This window comes from Nothobranchius furzeri, chromosome 8 (assembly GCF_043380555.1).
Source record: "Nothobranchius furzeri strain GRZ-AD chromosome 8, NfurGRZ-RIMD1, whole genome shotgun sequence".
In the NCBI taxonomy this organism is placed as follows: domain Eukaryota; kingdom Metazoa; phylum Chordata; class Actinopteri; order Cyprinodontiformes; family Nothobranchiidae; genus Nothobranchius; species Nothobranchius furzeri.
Window position 1 is genome coordinate 57,484,740 of NC_091748.1, and position 25,763 is coordinate 57,510,502.

The following is a 25,763-nucleotide window of genomic DNA, read 5'->3' on the forward strand; positions in this document are numbered from 1 at the left end:
TATCTTTTTATGAAAGATAACTTTGATGTACACGAGCGACTGGTACCGGCTGCTGTCACCTGTTGTGAGCAGCTCTTTGCTGTCTGAGGGTAGGCCCCGCCCACAACGCCGCGGCTGCTGTGGCTCCCAGTGTTTTTTTTACTGTGGGAAACGGGTAATAATGGCTCTTTGATGGGAACAGGTTGCCGACCCCTGGTTTAAGTGTTTCCATTTTTTTCAATGAATTCGATTAAAAATAAAGGCACCCGGCCCGTGTCCGAGGTAATTACACAGTCGTTGGCCCGAAGCCCGGCCCAAGGGCCGTCGGGCCGGGCTGATCCGAGGGCCTAGGGCTTCAGTGCAGGGCTCTAGCCCAGAGAGAGAAACTTTTACCAAAATTACAATCACTGTCTCTTAATCCATCTTCACAAGTGAAGCAACTGGGTGTCACCTTTGACTCTGAGCTGACTTTTATCCATCATATTAAAATTATCACCAAAATAGGTTTTTATCATCTCAAGAACATCGCCAGAGTCCGCCCCATTCTCTCTCGGGCCAATACGGAGACGCTGATGCATGCTTTTATCACCAGTAGGATAGACTACTGCAATGCCCTGCTCTCTGGTCTTCCTAAAAAGAGGATTTCAGGTCTACAACTTCTACAAAACTCAGCAGCACGTGTCCTGACGAAGACCGGGAGGTGGGAGCACATCACTCCAGTTTTAGAATCACTACATAGCTCCCCGTATGTTTAAGGATCAATTTGAAAATACTTTAAACGATTTTTAAGTGTCTTAATGGTCTTGGGCCTTCTTATCTTTCATAACTACTTTTACTGTATAAACCCATGCGGTCTCTGCGCTCCTCTGGCAGCCATCTCCTTGTCATCCCTAAAGTCAGGACTCATGTTCACGGTGAGGCGTCCTTCCAGTATCACGGTCCTCGCCTCTGGAACGAGCTGCCAGGGGACCTCATGGATGCAGAGAACGTTCATGTTTTTAGAAACAGGCTCAAGACCCATCTTTTTAGCTTAGCTTTTAACTGATTACTATCACTTTTTAAATAAATAAATAAATAAATTAGGTTATTTATCTATCTATTTATTGATTTATTTATTTCATGTATTTTTTCTTTATACGTGCTATTTTTAAACAGTTTTTTTACCATAGATTTATGATTAACATTATTTTAATATTTATATAACTTTTTATATTACGATTCTCATTTTAGCTCTTATGATTTCATATTTTAAACTTAATTTAACTTTTTACCAGTGTTTCCTCTGTGGGCGCCCTCTGCCCCGGGGACGGTGGTCGGCTGTGGCGGCCTGAGTGCTTTCCAGGTGTGCCTGGGTGAAGGTGGGGGTCTCCGCCCTCCCTGCCCTGGGTTGGTGTCTCGGCTGCTGCTGTCGGGGCGGAGGGCTCCCCTGATGGCGTTTCCTTATCCTTATCTTAGCTGGTTTGGCTCACCTGATCTCAGCCCATCATGTTTTTTCCATGGGGGGGGGGGGGGGGGGGGGGGGAATTCGTGTTGTGAAGGGGCTTTTATTGTCAGACTGTTTTTACAATTCTGGGGATGGGAGGGAATGTATTTATGCGGGGCCTTTTTAATTTGTTAAGCACTTTGAGTTGCATGTTTTGCATGATTAAGTGCTATATAAATAAAGATAGATAGATAGATAGATGATAGATAGATAGATGATAGATAGATAGATGATAGATGATAGATGATAGATGATAGATGATAGATGATAGATAGATAGATAGATAGATAGATAGATAGATAGATAGATAGATAGACTGAAAAATTCTCAAACACCCAAAATAAAGCTTAATACTTCAAGTTCACAGCAAAAACTCGGGCAGAAACACGTAGTCAGCCGAGGCTGAAAGATACATTAACTATGGACAGCAGTAGCTCAGGGGGTAGAGCGGGTTGTCCAGTAATCGGAAGGATGTAGGTTGGATCCCGGCTCCTACCAGAGAATGCTGCTGTTGTGTCCATAGGCATAACATTTAACCTGCCTTGCCTGCTGGTGGTGGTCAGAGGAACCAGTGGCACCAGTGTTGGGATGTCTCGCCTCGGTCAGTGAGCACCAGGGCAGCTGTGGCTACATCGTATCTCATACCCACCAGCGTGTGAATATGTGTGTGAATGGATGAACGACCGATTGTGTTGTGAAGTACCTTGGGGGGGTTGTAGTAACCCTAAGAGGTGCTATACAAATACAGGCCATTTACCATTTAAAAACAGAGACAGCTTACGGAATGCAAAAATATCACAGCCAAAAAGCTGTATGTATCACACACTGGCTTTCTCACCATTACACACGCAGTGTTGCAGAAAAGAACGGACCTGCCCTGTCACAGCAACACATATCACTCAATCCACCACAGACTGTGGAAATTATATGAGATGAGCAGCAAGGCAACATTTAAACATATTTAACACAGTCCTCATCAGCAGGTTTCCTGAACAAGTGATGTTTATTTTGGCAGAAAATTAAGGAAATTATTTAACAGGAAGAAATACATAAATGATCATAAAATAAACTTTAAGGATAGTTTGGATGGGTTTTGTTCATATTTTAATGCATTGCTAAAGCATTTGATCGGCACTCGGTATCAACAGATACTCAAAATCAAATGGCTCGGATTGGATCTGGAGCATCCTTAGTTAATAACTTTGGGTATTAAAGATTTCTCACCCCTGAACACTAAAAGCGCACACCATTTCAATCCATGTAGCCAAAACAACACAAAACATCATGTTTCTGTACAACACAACACCAAATCTAACCAGACCAACAGTGTAGAAAGGAATAGAGATATAAACTTTAGTTTTGATCTCAAAGTGTGAGAAAAAAAAACTACATTTTAACTCTTGCTTACCTTACGGGCTTTAACCAGCGCGCCTCGGCGGTACATGTAGTCCTCAGAGTTCATGACAAACACCATCTTATGGGTGTTGAGCTTAAACCGACAGTCCAGACTGCCGGCGTTTTCCACAGCCAGCTGTCGGTGCCACTCCCTCCTGCAGCGCATTGCCTCCACCTGCCGCACCTGCCAGCGACGGAAGCGACGCAGGTTCCTTTCCAACCAGACACATTTATTAGGACTTGAGAGGTTTGTAACACAATGACTGTACTCTGAATCACATACACACTTATAGGCTTTTTTTAAATAGATGTTCAACAATGTATCTGTAACATGAAAGTGAAACACGTGAGAGCAAATTTTCCTAGCCGTCACCGGGCAGGAATATCTTACCTGGGCAGAAACACAGGTTTGAAGAAGTAACCCTCTGCTTGGGAGCACAAACTGGACTCTGTTCCCACAAACTGCTCCATGTAGCTCGACAGGCACTAATGAGAACAAGAGCAAGTAACAAGTTCAGTTAATTATTGATTTTGGTCTGAATCCTTTCAAGGTTCCTGTGAGGAAGCAAGTTCACAAACACATGGTTACCTGAACATCTAGTGGGTCATCAGCCTGAGATTCCTCAGTGTCCAGCAGTTCAACCGTCATTGTCACCTGACCTTTGTTTTGGATAAACATCACCTGAAGCCAAAGAATATTAAAAAGCTACTTTAAAAACAGAAAGTAAACCACCATCAATGCTGGAAAACCACTGAACAGACAAGTTTTAATACAAGCTCTGGAGAAACAGCAAGACATCTGGGGCTTTTTCTTTTATAATAATCACATCCTCACAAAGACCACGCCCAGTGATGGGTAGGTTTTAGTGTGCTGAAATTAACCAGTAACTGTAAACGGAAGATTTCTGAAGAGAAAATGGAAACTGAAAAATAAACATTTTCCATCACAGAAGTGTTGTCTAGCACTGAGCTCACTTTGAAGCAGTTCTCTTCAGCCATGATCCTTTCAGATTTCCACTGGTAACTCGTCTCCCATGCCGCTCTGACACACCGAGACGACAAGTTCCCACCTGCTGCCCCTCGCTTTCTCTCACCCAGGTAAATATCAACCACCTGCAGACACACCTCGTCGCTCACCAGGTGCTGCAGCTGATGTCACAGAAGAAAGGAAAGGATTTATTGTTTAAGCCTGTAAAAGGTGAGAGTTCAGTCCTGAACTAAACATCTCTCACCTGTCTGATAATGTTGTGGATGACTTTGTCAATAGTGAATCCGATGTAGGCGTGGATGGTGAACATTTCTCTCAGCGTGTCTTCATACTGTGTAGAGTCCAGGTTGCCATCCAGGAGACTGCGCACCATGTCCAGGAAGGCTGGGTAGTACTCCTCCAGCTCCACCTCACCTGTAGAGAAGACATTTTTTTCAGCAGCAAGTTGTTGCACCCGGTTCAGTCATCTGCCTTAAGGTGAGAGAGTAGATCTGCAATGGACACCCAAAGGTGTGTGTGTGTGAGAGAGAGAAATGTGCAGTAATGTCAAGTATGGATGCACCAACCTTTTGTCTGGACTTAGTTTGGCACCAGAGTAAGTCATAGTTTAAGAAAGCTGACTATAATGCTGGATTATTTAGTATATTTATAGACAGGTTAATTAAAAACAGACTCAGAATGATGGAGCTGATGTCATCCTCTGTCCAACTATGGAGCTAACCACCATGAATTTTAATCAACCATCCTCTAAATGTAACGCTGCTTGCCATTCTTTGCTTAGGACTGTTTTGGAAAGAGAGTGGGTCAAAAAATCCCAACAGAAAAATGATTCAGTTGACAGCTGTGTTTTCCAACAAGTCTTCCTCATGAAGGTGATCTTTTATTGATTAGATATGTTTATGCTAAATTGTTAGTGATATAAAAGTTCAAAAATAGCCAACAAACCTTCCTGCTCAGTGATATATGGTAACTGATTTATGGCAAATTATTATGATGATTTAGATCAAAGCTTTAAAACAACCACTGAACTATCAGAACATCCTTAGACGGCAGCTGATCAGAAAAACTTCAAAAATTCCTTTAAATTTTACAAAAAAACTGCCTAAATCAAAATCTGCAGACAACAAATATTCATCTTTTCATCAATAGGAATTACTGCGCATAGTTAACCCATTTGAATTAAAAGTATGTAAAAGTTCTCTCACTGTGACATTTGGTTAGTGTTAGGGTTATGCATGTGTGCTGTAATCTCTAAACTTTTCCTACAAGATTTTAAACACCTCAATACTTATTTTTCAGTTTCAGTTGGAATTGTTCCTCTACTATGTTTTGCATTGCTAAGGCAGCTGAAACTTACTGGGCTGCTTGAGGCGAAGCTCCATGGCCAGGTCACACGCCTTCTCCCTCCTTCCTTCTGCCATCAGCAGCCTCTCTCTGCTCTGCTCTGCTCGGTGCTCCAGCAGCTGCTGCTCAGCTTGTCGGTAAACGCGCAGCAATCGTGAACAAAGAGTTTGGTGCAACCGCAAAAAGAAATACCAGTTGTTGTTGACAAAAAAAAGGTTGTAGACTCCATCCAGCTCCTTTTGGTGTTCTGCTTCAGGGTCACGGAGGTCCACTTTCTCCCCAGCCACACCGGAGCCAGTCTCCATGGGTAAAGAGCCTGGTGTGGGTGCGGTAGTCCCTGCAGGCTGGCTCATGTCACCAGGGATGGCAGAGGGTTCGGTTTCTCCAGGCTGTGATGGGCTGCAGCGTCGTCTTCTGGGCTCACCATTGAGTTGCTGCTGTAGTTGTTGCTGCTGCAATGGGTGGGTCAGGGCCACCTGTGGTTGAGTTTGACTTCCTGTGGCCACTACTCCTCCAGATGAATTGTCTGAATTACCATTTCCTCCTGCTGCTGCTCCTACAGCTACAGATGGTGCAGCTCCTCCTCTTTCACCTCCTTCCTCCAGCTCAGCCTCCTCATCTGTCCATTCTTCTGTGTCACTGAGCTCACCGCGGCGAGCGAAGAACAGATCCGGAACAAAGTGTTGAATGATACGCTTGATGTGGTCTTTGTCATCCTTATGGATGGTAGGCTGACGTTTGACATGGTAGATGATGAGGGAGGCAGCGTCTTCAAGGATCTGCTTGTCTTCATATGTAAACATCATGTGAGGTTCACTGGATGAGGTAGAGCCAGAGCTGTTACGACCTTGATGGCCAACACCACCTTCTTCTGTGCTCTGCTCCTGACGCTGAAATAACACAAACACATAGGATTTAAACTTAGAAGAAAATCTTGCTTCAGATGAAGTGATGTGCACCAAGAAAACAGCATGAAATGAGATGAATAAATGGTACAAACTCTTTCGGTAATGCAGAACCATCATTAATTTGAATCACACAACACTCATCTTAGAGCCTAGAAGCAACTGGCTGCCAAGAACGATCAATGCTCCGTTTCAGGGGTCGGCAACCTTTCTGACGATGAGAGCTATTTGAACTGTTGCATTAAGAAGAAATTTAATAATGCTGCGTATCAACAGTTTCATACCATATACTGTAAAATTTTACAGTTCGATCCACTATTGGGCTGGTAATAGAACTTCACTGAACTACATTTGTTGATAGATGTTGGCAAATAGCAGATCAGAAATTTTCAAAAACACCACCAATCAACCATAAGAAATGCAACAGGTATTTATGGACTCTTCACAACAATATGAAAAAATAAAACTAACCAACATAAGTTATTACAGGGACAAACATGTTATTGAGATTCCTACCCCAGTTTTGCATTTGCCAGTTCAGTTATCTGGGGATTACACTTATTAACTTTAAGAAGTACCCAGCTCTAAATGTCCAGCAGTCAGGCAGCTACGGGAGGCGCTGAGGACACTCTTCATCCAAGCCCATAAAAACATGTCTGAGGTTATAAGTCTCCATCTGTAAATGGCTTTCTGTGTTTAGTACAGTGTGCAATGTGAAAACTTGCTTCAGTTCTATGATGTTTAGCAGCCGTAAAAATTTGAGTACTTTCTTGCTTCTCAGCTCTTATACGGTACCTGCGATTGATTCAGCCTTCTCTCCTTTTTTTTGCTCCACAAAAACCAGTCTTCTGTCCAAATGGTCAAAAAAGATCAGGAATAATCTTTTTTTGCACACATAGATGCCATATTTTACAGGACTAACTAGCTAGCAACATCCTTCTCACTGTACCCAGTAGATGGAATGTTAGCTTAGATATTGTCAACAAGAAGCAGCATGAATGGTGTCTATGTGGGGCCCCCTTTCACCTTCAGAACTGCCTTAATTCTTTGTGGCGTTGATTCAACAAGGTGCTGAAAGCATTCTTTAGAAATATTGGTCCATATTAATAGGAAAGCATCTTGCAGTTGATGGAGATTTGTGGGATGCACATCCAGGGCACGAAGCTCCCGTTCCACCACATCCCAAAGATGCTCTATCGGGTTGAGATCTGGTGACTGTGGGGGCCGTTGTAGTACAGTGAACTCATTGTCATGTTCGAGAAACCAATTTGAAATTATTGGAGCTTTATGACATGGTGCATTATCCTGCTGGAAGTAGCCATCAGAGAATGGATACATGGTGGTCATGAAGGGATGAACATGGCCAGAAACAATGCTCAGGTAGCCCGTGGCATTTAAACCATGCCCAACTGGCTCTAAACTTGGTGTTTTGTTGGCACTAAACTGTGCCAATAACACACCCCCACACCATTTCACCACCACCAGCCTGCACAGTGGTAACAAGGCATGATGGATCCATGTTCTCATTCTGTCTATGCCAAATTCTGACTCTACCATTTGAATGTCTCAACAGAAATCGAGACTCATCAGACCAGGCAACATTTTTCTAGTCTTCAACTGTCCAATTTTGGTGAGCTTGTGCAAATTGTAGCCTCTTTCTCCTATTTGTAGTGGAGATGAGTGGTACCCGGTGGAGTCTTCTGCTGTTGTAGCCCATCCACCTCAAGGTTGTGCGTGATGTGGCTTCACAAATGCTTTGCTGCATTCCTCGGTTGTAACGAGTGGTTATTTCAGTCGAAGTTGTTCTTCTATCAGCTTGAATCAGTCGGTCCATTCTCCTCTGACCTCTAGCATCAACAAGGCACTTTCGCCCAGAGGACTACCACATACTGGATGTTTTTCCTTTTTCACACCATTCTTTGTAAACCCTAGAAATGGTTGTGCGTGAAAATCCCAGTAACTGAGCAGATTGTGAAATACTCAGACCGGCCCATCTGGCACCAACAACCATGCCACGCTCAAAATTGCTTAATCACCTTTCTTTCCCATTCTGACATTCAGTTTGGGGTTCAGGAGATTGTCTTGACCAGGACCACACCCCTAAATGCATTGAAGCAACTGCCATGTGATTGGTTGATTAGATAATGGCATTAAGGAGAAGTTGAACAGGTGTTCCTAATAATCCTTTAGGCGAGTGTGTAATACAAATATATGGTTTGAAGAATGACATAAAATAAAAGAGGGTTCTGTTTTTGTTTATTTATTTGTATGCATGTATATATATATATATATATATATATATATATATATACACTGGGTATATATATATACTAGGGCTGCAACAAACGATTATTTGGATAATCGATTAATCGGATGGGGTCTCGACACGATTAATCGATTAATCGGATTACATAGGGACATTTTTAAAAACTGCTAGGGAAACGTTATTTTTCTCCTTCCTTCACTTTATTAAACACAGCATTATTAGAAAACAGTTCAATAGCAGAAAAACAACATGCCATCACCTAAATTGTCTTATAAGGTGTATAGACAGAGACCCTAAGCTACACCTATCTGTGACCTAAAATGCTTGGTCCAAGTTAAACAGCTTAAAGAGCAAGTCAACCCCTACCAGAGACTAACTCCACTCCTGCTTTATGTTTGAAAAATGCAACACATGCTGTTGCCTGGCAGACCGAGAGGGCGGAGCCGCTAACAAATACACACACACTCAGGCTCATGACAGCATTGTGACATCATAATGTACCAGTTTACATCATATCATACTTCTTAGCCAATAGCGGTGGCAGATTTAAATTAAAATACAGTGCAGAGTTTTTACCTGACAACGGCACAACACTGCCAGTTTTAGGCAGAATATTTAAATTTGAACTAAGATGCACTGAAGTGCCAAATTATTGACGACACGTGTCTGCAGCACGATTAGACACTCGTTTATTTAGTTTATCAGCAAAAAAAAAAGTTTATTTGGGGGTGACTTGCTCTTTAAGGGCAATTCTCATCTGTTTTGTTTGATCTCATCCGTAGACATTTATTATAACTGGGGATGTCAAACAACTAATTTTTAAATGTAATTAAACATAGGCTGTGAATTAATCAAAATTGATCACTATTTCCAAAAATGACTGAAAAAATACCAAATAAAACAAAAGTAAATGAATGCCATCCTCCTTGTGATGATGCCCTGGGCAACTGCCATAAAGTCACATCAAGAAATGCTGCTGATCATTCCAATGATCCCAAACAGACTCACATTAGGCCACATGAAAGCAACTGAACCCAAAAATATATTAACCAGTATATAACTGCACTCTCACACAACACGCCTGCAGCAAGTTAGGACTCCTCCCTCCCTTTTAAAAGCGTTTTCGCTTCTGAGGACATTGCGGTTGTAAAACCACATGTTAGTAGTCTGGCCCCGGTGTGATCAACCAGTTTCTGCAGGAATGTGACGGCGGAACCGGTTCGCAGCGGCGCGAGTCCCCCCCCCCCCCCGCATATCTAATAGCGTCGCGCTTACAATTTTATGGACTTTTTTTTACGAGCTTAGGGCATGTCTAGCCTGTGTAATAATCCGGGGCTTGGATGAATCACTTTTGAAAAGTTTTTAACTTACCCGGACACCGAGCTCTCTCCTTCCTCGCTGATGATTCTGACATGCTTGCGTTTAAGACGCTGCATCATCACCGTAGTATCCCCGTGCCATGCTGTCTGACCTACAAACGTTGAATGTCTTCGCCTGATTTAACTGAAAATGCTCCCAAACTTTAGAAGTTTTTACTTTTTTGGAGTCTCGCTGCTTCTGCCATGTTCCTCTTACAAACACCTGCCGGCTCTCCACCGGTCTGCGCGCAACGGCGGGCGGGAGGGGAGGGGGCTTTTGGAAGAGTTGCACAACACAACGAATCGATGACGCAATTCGTTGCCAACGCTTTTAGTAATCGATTTTCATCGAATTTATCGATTCGTTGTTGCAGCCCTAATATATACACTGGGTATATATATATATCTTCGTCTCGTCTTCCTCCGCTTATCCGGTCGCGGGGGCAGCATCCCAATTAGGGAGCTCCAGGCCGTCCTCTCCCCGGCCTTGTCCACCAGCTCCTCCAGCAGGACCCCAAGGCGTTCCCGGACCAGATTGGAGATGTAACCTCTCCAACGTGTCCTGGGTCGACCCGGGGGCCTTCTGCCGGCAGGACATGCCCGAAACACCTCCCCGGGGAGGCGTCCAGGAGGCATCCTGACCAGATGCCCAAACCACCTCAACTGGCTCCTTTCGATCCGGAGGAGCAGCGGTTCTACTCCGAGTCCCTCCCGAATGTCCGAGCTCCTCACCCTATCTCTAAGGCTGAGCCCGGCCACCCTACGGAGGAAACTCATTTCGGCCGCTTGTATCCGCGATCTCGTTCTTTCGGTCATTACCCAAAGCTCATGACCATAGGTGAGGATTGGGACGTAGATCGACCGGTAAATCGAGAGCCTGGCTTTCTGGCTCAGCTCCCTCTTCCCCACGACAGATCGGCTCAGCGTTCGCATCACTGCAGACGCCGAACCAATCCGCCTGTCGGTCTCCCGATCCCTCCTACCCTCACTCGTGAACAAGACCCCGAGATACTTAAACTCCTCCACTTGAGGTAGGACCTCTCCCCCGACCCGGAGGTGGCAAGCCACCCTTTTCCGGTCGAGAACCATGGTCTCAGATTTGGAGGTGCTGATCCTCATCCCAGCCGCTTCACATTCGGCCGCGAACCTACCCAGCAAGAGCTGAAGGTCAGAGCTGGATGAAGCTAGGAGGACCACATCATCCGCAAAAAGCAGAGACGAGATTCTCCTGCCACCAAACTCGACACACTCCACACCACGGCTGCGTCTAGAAATTCTGTCCATAAAAGTGATGAACAGAACCGGTGACAAAGGGCAGCCCTGGCGGAGTCCAACCCTCACTGGGAACAGGTCCGACTTACTACCGGCTATGCGGACCAAACTCACGCTCCTCTGGTAAAGGGACTGAATGGCCCTTAACAGAAAGCCACCCACCCCATACTCCTGGAGCGTCCCCCACAGGGTGCCCCTGGGGACACGGTCATAAGCCTTCTCCAAATCCACAAAGCACATGTGGATTGGTTGGGCAAACTCCCATGCCCCCTCCATCACCCTTGCAAGGGTATAGAGCTGGTCCACAGTTCCACGGCCAGGACGAAAACCACATTGCTCCTCCTCTATCTGAGATTCAACTATCGATCGGACCCTCCTCTCCAGTACCTTGGCGTAGACCTTTCCAGGGAGGCTGAGGAGTGTGATCCCCCTGTTGGAACACACCCTCAGGTCACCCTTCTTAAAGATGGGGACCACCACCCCGGTCTGCCACTCCCTAGGAACTGCCCCCCGATGACCACGCAATGTTGTAGAGACGTGTCAACCATGACAGCCCTACAACATCCATAGCCTTGAGATACCCAGGACGAACCTCATCCGCCCCCGGGGCTCCGCCGCTGTGTAGTTGTTTGACTACCTCAGCAACTTCTGCCCCCGAGATCGGACAGTCCATCCCCAGGCCTCCCAGCTCTGGTTCCTCCTCGGAATGCGCATTGGTGGGATTGAGGAGCTCCTCAAAGTATTCCTTCCACCGTCCGACTATAGCCTCAGTTGACGTCAGCAGCTCCCCATCCCCACTGTAAACAGTGTGAGCGAGTTGCTGCCTTCCTCTCCTGAGGCGCCGGACAGTTTGCCAGAACCTCTTTGGAGCCGATCGATAGTCTTTTTCCATGGCCTCACCAAACTCCTCCCACGCCCGAGATTTTGCCTCGGCAACTGCCACTGCTGCACCCCGCTTGGCTATCCGGTACCTGTCTGCTGCCTCCGGAGACCCACAGACCAGCCACGCCCTGTAGGCCTCCTTCTTCAGCCTGACGGCTCCCCGAACCTCTGGTGTCCACCAGCGGGTACGGGGGTTGCCACCACGACTGGCACCGGCCACCTTACGACCACAGCTAGCAACAGCCGCCTCGACAATTGCAGAGTGGAACAAGGCCCACTCGGACTCAATGTCCCCCACTGCTCTCGGGACGTGGTCAAAGCTCTGCCGGAGGTGGGAGTTGAAGACCGTCTTGACAGGTTCTTCTGCCAGGCGTTCCCAGCAGACCCTCACTATGCGTTTGGGTCTGCCAGGTCTACGCGGCATGTTCCCTTGCCATCTGATCCAACTCACCACCAGGTGGTGATCAGTTGACAGCTCCGCCCCTCTCTTCACTCGGGTGTCCAAAACATACGGCCGCAGGTCAGATGATACGACTACAAAATCTATCATCGACCTGTGACCTAGGCTGCCCTGGTACCAAGTGTACCGGTGGGCATCCTTATGTTCGAACATGGTGTTCGTTATGGCCAAACTGCGGCTTGCACAGAAGTCCAATAACAAAACACCACTCGAGTTCAGATTAGGTGGGCCGTTCCTCCCAATCACACCCCTCCAGGTCAAGCTGTCATTGCCCACGTGAGCATTGAAGTCCCCCAGCAGGACAATGGAGTCCCCTGATGGAGCACTATCTAGCACTCGTCCCAGGGACTCCAAAAAGGGTGGGTACTCTGAACTGATATTTGGCCCATAAGCACAAACAACAGTCAGGACCCGTTCCCCGACCCGAAGGCGCAAGGAAGCTACCCTCTTGTCCCCCGGGGTAAACCCCAACACACAGGCAGAGAGTCTCGGGGCTAACAAAAAGCCAACCCCAGCCCTCCGCCTCTCACCCGGAGCAACTCCAGCAAAATAGAGTGTCCAACCCCTCTCCAGGTCTCGGGTTCCAGAGCCAATGCAATGTGTCGAGGTGAGTCCGACTATATCTAGCCGGTACCGCTCAACCTCTGCCACAAGCTCCGGCTCCTTCCCCGCCAGCGAGGTGACGTTCCATGTCCCAAAAACTAGTTTTCTTGTCCGGGGATTGGACCGCCAAGGCTCCCGCCTTGGTCTGCCACCCGATTCGCATTGCACCGGACCCTTCATGTTCCTCCTGCGGGTGGTGGGTCCACAGTTGGACGAGCCCATGTATCCGGTTCGGGCTGGGCCCGGCCGGGCCCCATGGGCGAAAGCCCGGCCACCAGGCGCTCGCTCACGGGCCCCAACCCCAGGCCTGGCTCCAGGGTGGGACCCCGGTAACCCTCCGGGCCGGGTACTCCGACTCTTCGTTTTAACCGCCATGAAAGATCCTTCGAATATATATCTATATATATATATATATATATATATATAATATATATATACACACATACACACACACATAGAGGACTTACTGCTGCACATTAAGCATTAAGTGACTAAACATTTCCCAAACAAGACCAAAACCAAGGCCCTCATTTATCAACCGTACTCACATTCAGATATGTGCGTATATTGTGCGTAGGAACTAAAATATGCATTGTGTGGAATTCTTGATTTAGTAGTTGTGCGTGGAAATTTTCTTAAATATAAAATCAATAAAAAAGACCATGCTTACGAACAGCATCTAGTGGTAGAATGAAGGAACCACAATACTGAGGGTCTCAGTCATCCATACGTTCCTTTTACCCAATAAATAATTATTTCGGTAGAAAAGGTGCCTTTTCGCATAATTGGTGCTAAAACCACCTTTGACAGACGGGAATCTGACATTGTAGCATGGCTGATCTGTGTTATTGGAGGATTTGGCAGAGTGTGTGCTCTGGAGGTGACGCGCACTGATCTTTTGAAGGAGATCCTTCTGGAGCTATGCTGTGATTTGGAACCTTTTGTGGAGCGGCAGACAAACCACACAAATCTGAATCCAGTCCAAATTTCGTTGCCAAGCCCTGCTCCATTTACCCAGCTGCACACTGAAAGCATCAGCAGCGCAGGACGGCAGCGGAACGGTTTACTCACGACAATCACTGCACTCGAGTGCACACCGGGAAAGACTCGACAGCGAAGCGGCTTCTCTGCCGTGCTCCTCGCTGAACTCATAAGATCACAAAATCCCTTGAGACTTCAAAGGTTACGGTTTGTTTATGCCAATGCGCCAGTAAACCAAAAAGAAGGAAATCACGTTATCGCTGTTTGATGTCATGTCATATGCAATACTTTTTTTTTTTTTACTGGGAATTTTACACCCGAAGTGTGCGCAATTTCCTGTCTAGCTCTATGTTAACTGCGGTAATTGATGCATCCAAGAAGCGGCTTGTGGCAAAAATAGAATCTGATTCTATATTTTGCGGCACGCTACTTTGGGAACATGTCTGAAAATTGCAGTGTTGCAGCTGGTTTGTTACACTCCATAAACTATAATATATTCTAATTGAAGCAGTGCCGTTTCACTCTGCTGATGCTCCCAGTGTGCAGGAGAGGTGAGATGTGATTATCATCTCAATATCTGTAACGAAACCTAAGAATGAGAATGCAAGTTTAATTTTTAATTTATGCAGAAGACAAATTCAGATCCAACTTGAAATCAACTGGATCAGGATTTCATTCTAAACAAACACCATTTGTTGATGTACACTTAAGGCAAGACTTTGTCAGCATTACTTTTCAGCATAAAAATTGATCAATTCAAGTTTACAAAGCATTCAATTTTAATTACACTAAATAAGCCATACATTAAACTCATGTTTCAAACATAAACGGTGTAATAGATGAGTCATTAAATGAACTAATATCAATTCAGGCTTCATTCATCATTATATTTTCATCATTTTTTAGGATCTAAGAAGTTTTACCTCATCATAGATGCTTTCAATCTCATTGAGGAGACTCTTGGACCTCAGGGCCTTCATGTCATTCTGTTTGAAGTTGACCCCTTGGTGGTCGAGGGACTTCAGGTAGGCCTTCTCATACTGCTCTCTCCATATCTTATTGAAACCCTGCTGGGCCTCTCGCCACTCCTCCTCCTTGGCTTTTAATCTAAAGAAAGAATAGCTTTAATAAACTTAAAAGGTGCATGAAGTAAGAATAATATCCTGAGGTCAAATTTGGTTACTGCAGTCCATGTATCAAAACAAACTGAGTAACTGTGGCATATCCATTTTATTATGTACGGGTTGGCAACATAATGCAGTATAAGTTGTATTCAAAGACAGACGTGTTTGTGAATTACATGCTACAACTGCTTGCCACAGTTCTGCTGCAGTGTGTGTAGCAGATTTGTGGCAACAACCCAGACTCCAGGTAGATGCTGCAGATCTGCAGACATCCACAAATAAATGGAATGCTGGGGATTTTTCTTCCGCTTGTAGATTTTAGTCATTCACAACCATCGTGTACTTTCAGAACCCCCCTTGATCGTGAACATGCTACTCGGTAGCATTAGCCTATCTGCCTGTAGTTCAACTCTTGATCCCAAACGGACTGTTTCTACCTTTTACAATGGTTTGTGTCTTTGCTGGTTTCTCTACTTTCCTCTACGGCACCTAAGATTACCAAACTGTGCTCCAGTAAAATGTGTTCAGACTGTGGGGGGCACATTTAACGAAGCTTTGAATCTTTGAGTAAAAAAAAAAGATTCGAGGAATTTAATTAATCGAACCATTCGATGATTAGTTTCAGCCCTACTTTGTGGCAATGATCGTATCAGAAAACCGCTTCCACGGTTTCATCACTTCCTGAAGAAACTGGTATCAGCTCAACTGAGCTGTTTGCAAGCAGATGAAGTTTGTTTCCTACCGCATTATCTAGGAGCTTTAGCACGATTAGAACCTGTTCGCCTTCAGCAAGACAAACTTGTTTACATGCAGTTGAAACAAACATCATTAGTCTACTTAAGGCAATAGTTCGGTTTCTGATGCACATGTAAACTCACTGTGTTCCTTCAAAGTTAATGTGTGCATATTTAAAAGCTGTATTACTGCAGAAAACGGTGAGGTGCAAGTTAACAAGACTAGTGAAACGTACTCTACATAAAGACAGAAAATGAAAAACCTTACCTCTTCAGCACCACAGGCACAGCCGTGGCGGGACTCCTTTTCAGTCCCTCAATGATCTCAGGAGCTTTGTCGCCATAGATACGATACACAGCACGGCGCTGGATGACCTCGGAGGTGCCGCCCAGGCAGTCGTCTAATCTGAATCTGTCCTGGTCCTCTGGTGACAGGCGAGACAGCTTCTTCTGTACGCTCTCCAACACCCTGATGGTGGCCAAGTTTGTCTCCAGAACAACATCCAACTACAAGTTTTACAGGGTCATTTACCACATGTTAGAGTGCCATGTTTTTTAGGCACAGCCAGGACACAAACACGTGGAACACATAACAACTAAACAGAAAATCATTCCTGGAATGTGTATACCTCAAATCTTTCATCCTCACAACGATGCAGCTGTTCCTCGTATGGAGTTTTCTTGGAGCTAACAAAAGTGGAGTCCTCTGACCAAGAGGGGAATGACACCCAGGTGTCATTCAATACCTTCACACAGACAGAATAGAAGATGCCACCAATCTGTCTTCAACAATACAAGCTTTCTTCTAAAAAATATTGGACAGCAGAACATTTCTTCATTTGCCATGGGTAGACAGTCTGATAAATAGCATTCTGTTTAGTGTTTACTTGTGTTTTGTGCAGCTTGACTTTGTCATTGATATTAGTTTCACTGATCTACAGGTTTCAGTACTACACAAAAAATGCAATAACGTTCAGTAAAAAAAATAAACAAACAAAAACAAAACAGAACAAATCAGCTTTTAAGAAACAGAAAAGAAAATCCCTTTAATAAAACAAATAAACAAATCCAAATAGGTTAAATAGTCAGATACATACTTCTTTGCAAAGGGCAGTGCGCCCACTGCATTTTGGCTGCTGATAGGTTTTGGGCAATGCTCTATAGCTGGACCCCAGGCGCTTGCAAGAAGCATAATCCACCTCCCTGCCTCCTCCCCCTTCCATGTAACGATCCGACAGCCCTGACACAGCATGAGAGAGCTCTTTGTCCCCCAGAAATGACTTGAACTGTGTGTACAGCTCAGGAAACTTCCTGTAAGAAGATTCATGAAATCGTAGTGACAGATAAGTTAGAAGTGAACCAGCTGATCAATAACCAAATGTTTACTCGTAAAATAATTTAGATGCAATACAGATGATCTGTTTTACTACTATAACATTAGTATTTCCTAACGCTTTGAAATCAAGTTTACAGATGACTGAATAACCTTCCCATTTAGCTGCTGTACGTATTTATTCATCTGTCCGTCCACTCACCCCAGAAAAGGAGTCACTAGTTGCAGCAACTCGGCCCCTGAAACTACTTCCTGGTTGAACAAGGCGATGCAGCGCAGAAAGTTCTCATACACTTCCTGGCTTTTAAACAGGCGACGAACCTGAACAAGTGATTTGAAACGATAATCACATCAGACAATTGACAAAATACAGTCGAAATAAAAACATAAAGAAACATGGAGGCAGAAGACCTAAATAAGTTCACAACAGCCTTCCCCATCATGAGCCAGTGAGTGAGTCCATGAACACCAATTGTACTAATTTACAGCATTTTCATGTTCAGCCTAGAGTGTTAGAATGACCAATAGTATTTCTAAAAACAAAGTAAAAAATGTTTTCTCAGTGAACTTGCTCTTTAACAAGAAACAAAATTAACATTTTAAAAATCGATTCCTCACCTTATCAAAGAAGGAGAATTCTCTTAAGACACCATGTTTGCCAACGGAAGCAAAGGACTGATCTTTGGTACAAGAATACCTCATTTTTTTCTGGAAAAAAAAAATTAATATATATATAAATAAATAATATGAGTTTTTTAAATGATCATAGGTAAAACATTTTGTACAACTTATCATTTTAAGTTGGGAAACTGTCTAAAGCAGACAGTTCTATAACAGAACTTTAGGTCAGGCAGACAAAATAAATATCAATGAAAGAGTTCTGTTGCTGCATTCACAAGCGCAGCTTCTTCTAAATGTTTAGCAGAGAAAACATGGAGGGATACAAATGTATTTTCTTTTTTATATTTATTTCATTTATGTTTATGTTTATTTATTTGGCAGATGCTTTTATCCAAAGCGACTTACAATTTATAACCTATAGGGCATGTTGTGATCTGTGGGGGAAACTGGAGAACCCAGAGGAAACCCACGCATGCATGGGGAGAACACGCAACTCCACGCAGAAAGGCCGCAGCCGAGTTTCAAACCTGCAACCTTCGTGCTGCGAGGCAACAGTGCTAACAACTGCACCACCATGCAGCCCATTTATTATTAAAATAGAAAAAAAATGCTAACCAATAAATTGAGGTTTCTCAAACCAAGAAAATGAAAAGGGAACAGAAAGAAGAAAACGTATGTTATCTGTCCCTTTTTAACTAAAATTACATTTTTACAATGAAATAACAAATTATAAATTAGCCTATACAAAGTAATTGCTCGACTGGTTAGCTGACTTGAGTTCAATTTGTAAAGAAGAAAGAGAAAATTAGTAGTAATGATACAAATTCAAAAAGCAAAAGAATTTTTGCACATTTATATACATATATACATTAAAGTGCATTGCATGCCCATATGCTCGCACATATTTCATCCATACATATCCATATAGACATACACACGTATCCACTACATATACATACACACATGAATATACCTACGCACATCTCTATAGCTTTATATTTATATATATATATATATATATATATATATATATATATATACACACACATTTTTTATATATAATTGATTTTCACGTATATGATTCCAGTATTTCATTACAAATGTGGCTAAATCACAATGTGAAAGAGGAAAACCAGCCTGATATCAGCATAAAGCTGGAAAAAATAATAGTGTGTTGGTAAACATGAGTGATTTCAAATGTTAATGGAGGTTTTCCAGCAACATTTGAAGCCATTATTTTTACTGGAGGACTTGTGATTTAAGTTGTTTAAAAAGTCAGAAGTCGGCTTTAGAACAAGCTGTTGGCTTGACTTTTTGAGGAGAACTTCTATCTGCTTGTCCCACGTTTGACTGCTGTCTACAGCAGGTAAGTTACAGGGGTGTTGATCAATCTACTGAATCCCACATCAAAAATAAGAAATGTGCCTTCAGTCATGACTAAACACAATGTATTATTCTCAGCATCTAATGTTGTGTACTTTAACTGTATCGACACAAGGAAAGTACAAATGTACCTTTAGCAGTGGGGACATGTGCATGAGTGTTGGCCTGGGCCTTTTTTTGTTCTGTTTGTTAATCATGTCCTCGTCCTCTGATTTTTTCACTTGCTCTTTCCCTCCAGTCAGCGAACTCCCTGTGAACTAGAAGAAAGGAAAAATAAACATCAGCAAAGATAGAACAGTGTTCTTAATGAAACATGGACAATAGTTACGATTTTAAACACATTTTCTTTGGGCATTTGGTCCAAACACAGGAAAGTAGAGTGTCAGGATTTCTGATGTTCTGTTATGAATTAAAAAGAAAACTCTTACTTAATCTTTCTAAAAATAAACAAACCTTTGCATTCAATAAGCCCAACAGAAGACTGTTTTTAACATTTGAAAGAACAGTAATCAACATAGTATTTAAACATAATTTTAATGTGAAAACCAGGTTTGATGAAAGCTTTTACACCAATATAGACTAACTGATTTTTCAACATATGCCAAAAGTTATTAATTTTATTATTTTATGTCCTAAACTTACCAGTGACCTCTTGGCATCAGGCAGGAACTGTCCAAACTCAGCAAGTAGGTCCTCTTGTCCCTTGAAGAGACTGGCAACTTTGGAAAAGACCTCATCCTCGGTCATCCCACTGCTGCCTCGACTGCTTCGACTCTCCTTCACCTCAAGCTGCTCTTTCTGAAGTCACAGGAGGGGTGTGGTTGTTTTTATTTGTAAAGTAAATGGCCTGTATTTTATTAATTGTAAAGCACATTGAATTGCCTCTGTGTTTGAAATGTGCTGTATAAATAAAGCTGCCTTGCCTTGTATTTGATATAGCACCTTCTAGATTCCTGGGACCCTCCCCCCCAAGGTGCTTTACAACACAGTCAGTCATTCACCAATTCACACCCTGATGGTGATGAGCTACATTGTAGCCACAGCTGCCCTGGGGCACACTGACAGAGGCGAGTCTGCCGTACACAGGCACCACCGGTCCCTCCGAACACAAGCGGGCAAGGTGGGTTAAGTGTCTTGCCCAAGGACTCAACAGCAAGAGATTGCAACCTTCCGATTACGGGGCGAACACTTAACTCCTGTGCCACCATCGCCCGTAAAGTTCAGGTTTTATTCACTAATAAAGGTAAATAAGTGTATTGGTTTGAGTAATCATACACAATATTAGCCTAAATACATGAACACTCCTTGTTATGTCCTTGGTGGGTTTTTTTCTAGTTACATTGTTTTTCTGTTCGGCAAAATAAGGTAAAAAGGAAAACTTTGCTACTCTGTGTATAAGATAAGAACATCAAAACAATGAAATTAACACACTGTTGTCAAACTTTGACTCCAGCTATGACTTATGTTGTTTAAAAATGATTGTAAATAAAACACAAAGCAGGCAATAGTAAACCAATTCTTTCCTGGAATAAAAGTGCTTCAATATATTTTACTAACACTAGAACCACAGTAAAAACCACTAAGATGAAATTAGCCATTACAAAAGATGCCAATGAATAACTACATAATCCCCAAATAGTTACAAAATCAAATGTTGCCACATCGTTTCTTCAGTACCTGGTATGTATGAAGTATTTCGAGGAAAGACCTATAAATCTCTGGGTGGTCGAGGAAACGGTTTTTAATCTTGTTTACGTAGCTGATGGCACTGTCAAACTCAACAGGACTCGTCTCTGAAGCAGGTGGAGAAACGGATGAGGAGGTGGCCTGATTCTGGCTCTCTCTGCTCGTCAGGGGAAGAGAAAGTCTGCTGGGGGGTTCTGGAGGTCCAGTTGGAGTTGAAGATATAGAATCTGATGAGGCTGCCTTGACTTCACTGGTCTGGGCCGGTCCAGCTTCAGCATGGACAACAGAAGCAGTACTGGAGGTTGCTGCAACTGAAGGAGTCAGGCTCTTGCCCTGCTGTCCTGGGGACACCTGAATAGATGGACACAGAAGATAGAAAAAGAGTTTTGTCAAAAACATTTCCGTCACTCTCAATGGAAACTGTAACAATGTATCCTTAATGAAAATGACTAATTCTCAAGTAACCTTCTGCCTCTCAGCATTGTGTTCATCCTTGGCAAAGAGACTATCCAGTGAAAGGATCTAGCTCCAGGTTTGGGGTTGTTTTTCAAAATAGAAAATGCTAACTCCCCATAATGCCAGAAAGATTCAAAGTGATCCATTTCTTTTCATGCTGATGATCAAATAAGCTCAACTAAATAAACAACACGTATATGTCATCATCATCATCATCATCGTCATCATAACATGAATTAAAACAGTCTGGGTGGAGTTGCTAAAGCAGAAGCTACTTCTCATTTTGGAGCCTCGGGTCATCTAACCAGAGACTGATGGTGATTTCCCTACAAACTTTAAAAATCCGTTGAATTTTAGGTTCAATGTAATTTGTTTTTGTTATTACTGCATTTTATTTTAAATCACTGTTATATTTCATCTCAGAAAAATACGTCATGAATATACTACTGAAGTTGCAGAGGACAAAAGATCATGTCAAACAGAAACACACACAAATGCAATATTCGGCTAAGTGGAACACACTTTGGAAATATTTGTTTGTGCAAAATAAATACAGCAAACATTTAAACTTCAGTTGTGAATATCTTTTAAACACATAACTGGCAAATTCACTCCTGTGTTTTGTTAAAAAAAAAAATTCAGCTCATTTCCTGAGTCGGACAACTGGAATCAAATTTGGAGCGGCGCAAACACAAGAGGTTCTTTTGAAGAATGTAAAAGTTCTGTGACACCAAGTAGCTCTCACCAAGATAGGAATTGGTTTTGATGGACTGATGAAAATGATTAAATAAAAAAATCGCTTTTTTGAATCTAAGAGGAGCATGAAGAGGAAAAGGGTTTTCTTACTTGTGTGGAGAACGGAGACTGAAGGAAGGCCATCCCATTCTTTGGGACCTCTATCCGATAACCGGGTGGCAGGAAGGCATTGAAGCCCAAGACCAGGTCAGGGTGTCCATGAAAGAGTTGAGACACACGGTTTATAACCCCTGGTGTGTCAATGCTATTAAAAAAAATATACAGTTTAAAGTAAAGCACAGATAAATAACTAAAAATTAACCTTGTCCACCCAGTAGGATGGTATCTAGAACACAAGCTCTAAAATATTAAGTTTCAAAGCAATAACACTCACTTCAAAGCTCTTTTGCACAACCGACATATAGTAAATTCTTCTATCAAGGTCATTAGGTCATTCTTGTATAAAAGGGTTTTCCTTTCGAGTCAGGCGTACCTACAACTGTAATCAAGTGGTTCAAAGAGTGTGCTCAAAGTATTTGCCTTTTTCACAGGACAACAACAGGGAGTTGTGAAGGCAACGTCAGCATTCGTTTTACAGCAACGATTCACCAGTCTGAATTAATTAAAAATATATTAAAATTTTTAAAAGAGGAAGTTTGTCTGCTTTTATCTACGATGTGATCTACTAAGAATCTTCTAAAATGAAAGTGACCCAGACACAAGTGCTTGATTGTGAGAAGTTTGTACAAATGTTGCAAGACTTTAGACATTATCATGATGCTTTTGTGGAATATATGTTTATGTTTATTAATTTAGCAGACGCTTTTATCCAAAGCGACTTACAATTTATAACCTATAGGGCATGTTGCGATCTGTGGGGGAAACCGGAGTACCCGGAGGAAACCCACGCATGCATGGGGAGAACACGCAACTCCACGCAGAAAGGCCGCAGCTGAGTTTTGAACCTGCGACCTTCGTGCTGCGAGGCAACAGTGCTAACCACTGCGCCAATATTTGGGTATATATTGTTGGGTAATGTAAAGAAGCATGTCTCTGGGTCATTTTCACTTGTGCATCTCCTGGGAACCAAATTGCTTATATGACATATCGCATGTCTGTCAATAATATAACAGATAATTAGTTTGAGTTTCTGACCTATTTTGAACCTTTACCAAGAACCAAAGGAGTAAAAAATATGATTGTTTCCTTTTTGCCACTGTGGTTCATTTATTTTTTCTTCTAAATGTTTTCTTAAATGACATCTGAAACAGCAGTCAGCATTTGTGACCATCATTTTCCAAACTAGCAGACGTTTATAAATGCCAGCTGGCAAATTTGAAAACAAATAGCATTTATGAACAGCTGTTGTGTGTGCCACCCAGCACCACACAGAGGCACAGACTGGTGATTTCGAAATATGGTTAAGGTAGGGAAAAAATTAGACAAGTAATGAGCTCACGGACTTAATTTTACTACTGTACTATAAATCTGTTCCCACCTTTTTGTTTTAAACTATACTAGCGTTTTTTTTTTTTTTTTTTTTTTTTTGCAGTGGTGGTCAGTTTGTCACAATATTCCTGTCTCTAAGAATTGTTGATTAAAGAACAGCAAAAAAGTGGTGTTCATTATTTCTGTGTCAAAACTTGGGGTAGATTAACGTTTACTGTTTTTTATACGTTGGCATCATCTGATATTTGTCCTAAATAAAGCAGATTTAAAGTCAGGCTCATCCTTGGGCAGCCCGGTGTGGTTGCAGAATTAAATTTAAATGTATTTTTACATTCAGTAATAACATCTGCATAATAAACACTCCAAATTAACTTTATGTGTCTGACTTTAACACTGAGCAATACACAAAGATTTAACAATTAGTTAAATTAAGAGTTCAAAAACAGATTCAGGAACTTTGTGCATCAATCGATGGTGAAATTCTAGCATGAAAAGGTGGAAAATGTCTGGATATTGGCCATGAAAAGCAGCCCAAAAAAATCTGCAATACACATCAGCCACTGACATTGGCATTAGAAAAACCAATATCGGTTGACCTCTAGTCAAAACAAAGAAAACGTTTGAGATCAAGAACATTGTCCAACTCTGAACAGCTTTGATCAAGAGTGACTAATACAAACGTTTAGTCTGCTTAGACATAATCACAGATACCTCTGAGACTTGAACTCTTTCATGATGTCGAGAAACTTGTTGTATATTCCTGGGTCATTTGCAAAACGAATTTTGACTTGATCCAGATACGACAAGGCATCTTCAACCTGATTACAGAAAAAAAGAGAGAGAAAAGGATAATTAGTCTCAAACAGATTACATCTTGTTGATGGTTGAAGATGAATTTGACGGACGTTGGATGAGACAGCTCCCTGCTTACACCACAGTACTTACAACGTGGCTCTTATAATTATACAATGTAAATATCCACTATCATGGTAAATAATATATTTTTTAATCAAAAAACAATTTGCAGATCAAGCTGCACGTGTTCGCTTAATTACATACGATAAAGATTTAAATATAAATAACCTCTGCAGCTTTGGTTGATTGCTCTGGAGCTCTCTAAACCAAACGAGCTAGTTTAGACAGCGAAGAGAGAGGAAAAAAAACTGTTCACACAAAGCACTGTCACCAACAGACTACATCTGAAGAGGGTTGTTGTAGCTAACATTAGCCAACACAGCCAGTCAACTGAATACTCCCCAACACTCTTAACACCCACCCGCATACAATTTTTACACAATACGTTTAGTCGCAGCTGGTCCCCGGCCAAATGTGTCGTATCGGCAAAAGCTAAACGACAGGTTAAAAACACACTGCGACAACAAAGACACGTAAAATGAAGCTGCTAATCAACTGAAGTAGCCGTTGTTGGTTGGCCTGGCTGATGTCCCCCACTTTGTTCAAGCTGACTGAAAAAAATCCAACAAGGAGGAACTTCCCACAACCGAGGTCTGCCGTTTTATGTTTGCTCACAGCAGCTACCATTGATGGCGCAAATGAAAAAAAAAAGAAAAGTACTACAAACCGAGTCACTCGACTGTCACTCGCACACTCATTAATGGAAAACAGCTTCCACGTCTAACCTTACATGTCAGTGTCGAACAATTCAGGTGTGAAATACTTTTATTTGTCCAGTTAAGCCAACTATCGCTAGCCAGCCGTTTCTTTCACTACTCTCGAGCGGGGAGAAATCTAATGCGTTGAAATGAGCCGACGAACAAAATGGTTGTGACTGAGACTTTTCGCTTGTCGTGTCCGTTGTCCTCTTACCTTCAGCTTCTGGAAGTGCTGCTGCTGCACTTGCTTTTGTGTTATAACGTAAGGCTTGTCTTGAATTTGGTTTATTTGCTTCGCGGCGCTGTGCGCCTGAATCTTCGCCATTATCCCGGCGGCAGGGGGCTCGAGAGCCGCTACCACAACTTACGAGGGAAGCTTCGATGTTACCTCCAGTTGTTGGCTAGGCGACAAACGTTGCTCTCTCGGTCGGGAAGCCAGCCTGCCTGCCAGCAAGCGAGCAACCCTACTTTGCCTGGCTGGACAGTCTCAACACAGAGGCGAAAAGAACAGGGAACCCCGGGCAGAGTGGAGGGTGATGACTGACAAGCTGCTACTCGCCGAGAGTGCGACCGAACATCACCAGCGAACTCAGCAGACGGAAGCACGAACGGTAGGGAAATAAGCTCGAACACAATGGTTGTCGTTTAACGTTTTTTAAAAGAACTATCGCCTGTCTCTTTAAATTCGGCGGCAGTGGTCTGTCTTGGCGTCC

General features: G+C 43.0%; 1 protein-coding gene across 1 annotated transcript in view; it reads right to left on the reverse strand.

The window, feature by feature from the left end:
* The window catches only part of sin3b (SIN3 transcription regulator family member B), a 29,778-nt gene extending 4,201 nt beyond the window's left edge, over positions 1-25,577 (reverse strand). The window contains exons 1-18 of the mRNA XM_015971313.3: positions 25,265-25,577; positions 24,149-24,255; positions 22,100-22,253; positions 20,789-21,148; positions 19,754-19,909; positions 19,243-19,368; positions 17,726-17,815; positions 17,310-17,428; positions 16,872-17,085; positions 16,404-16,520; positions 16,043-16,281; positions 14,840-15,023; positions 5,203-6,079; positions 4,090-4,259; positions 3,833-4,006; positions 3,447-3,539; positions 3,249-3,343; positions 2,871-3,069 (exon numbers count right to left, since the gene is read on the reverse strand). Of these exons, the coding sequence (XP_015826799.3) occupies positions 2,871-3,069; positions 3,249-3,343; positions 3,447-3,539; positions 3,833-4,006; positions 4,090-4,259; positions 5,203-6,079; positions 14,840-15,023; positions 16,043-16,281; positions 16,404-16,520; positions 16,872-17,085; positions 17,310-17,428; positions 17,726-17,815; positions 19,243-19,368; positions 19,754-19,909; positions 20,789-21,148; positions 22,100-22,253; positions 24,149-24,255; positions 25,265-25,375 (3,585 nt within the window). The 5' untranslated portion in view covers positions 25,376-25,577. The remainder of the gene's footprint in view (positions 1-2,870; positions 3,070-3,248; positions 3,344-3,446; positions 3,540-3,832; positions 4,007-4,089; positions 4,260-5,202; positions 6,080-14,839; positions 15,024-16,042; positions 16,282-16,403; positions 16,521-16,871; positions 17,086-17,309; positions 17,429-17,725; positions 17,816-19,242; positions 19,369-19,753; positions 19,910-20,788; positions 21,149-22,099; positions 22,254-24,148; positions 24,256-25,264) is intronic.
* Between the last annotated feature and the right edge of the window lie 186 nt (positions 25,578-25,763).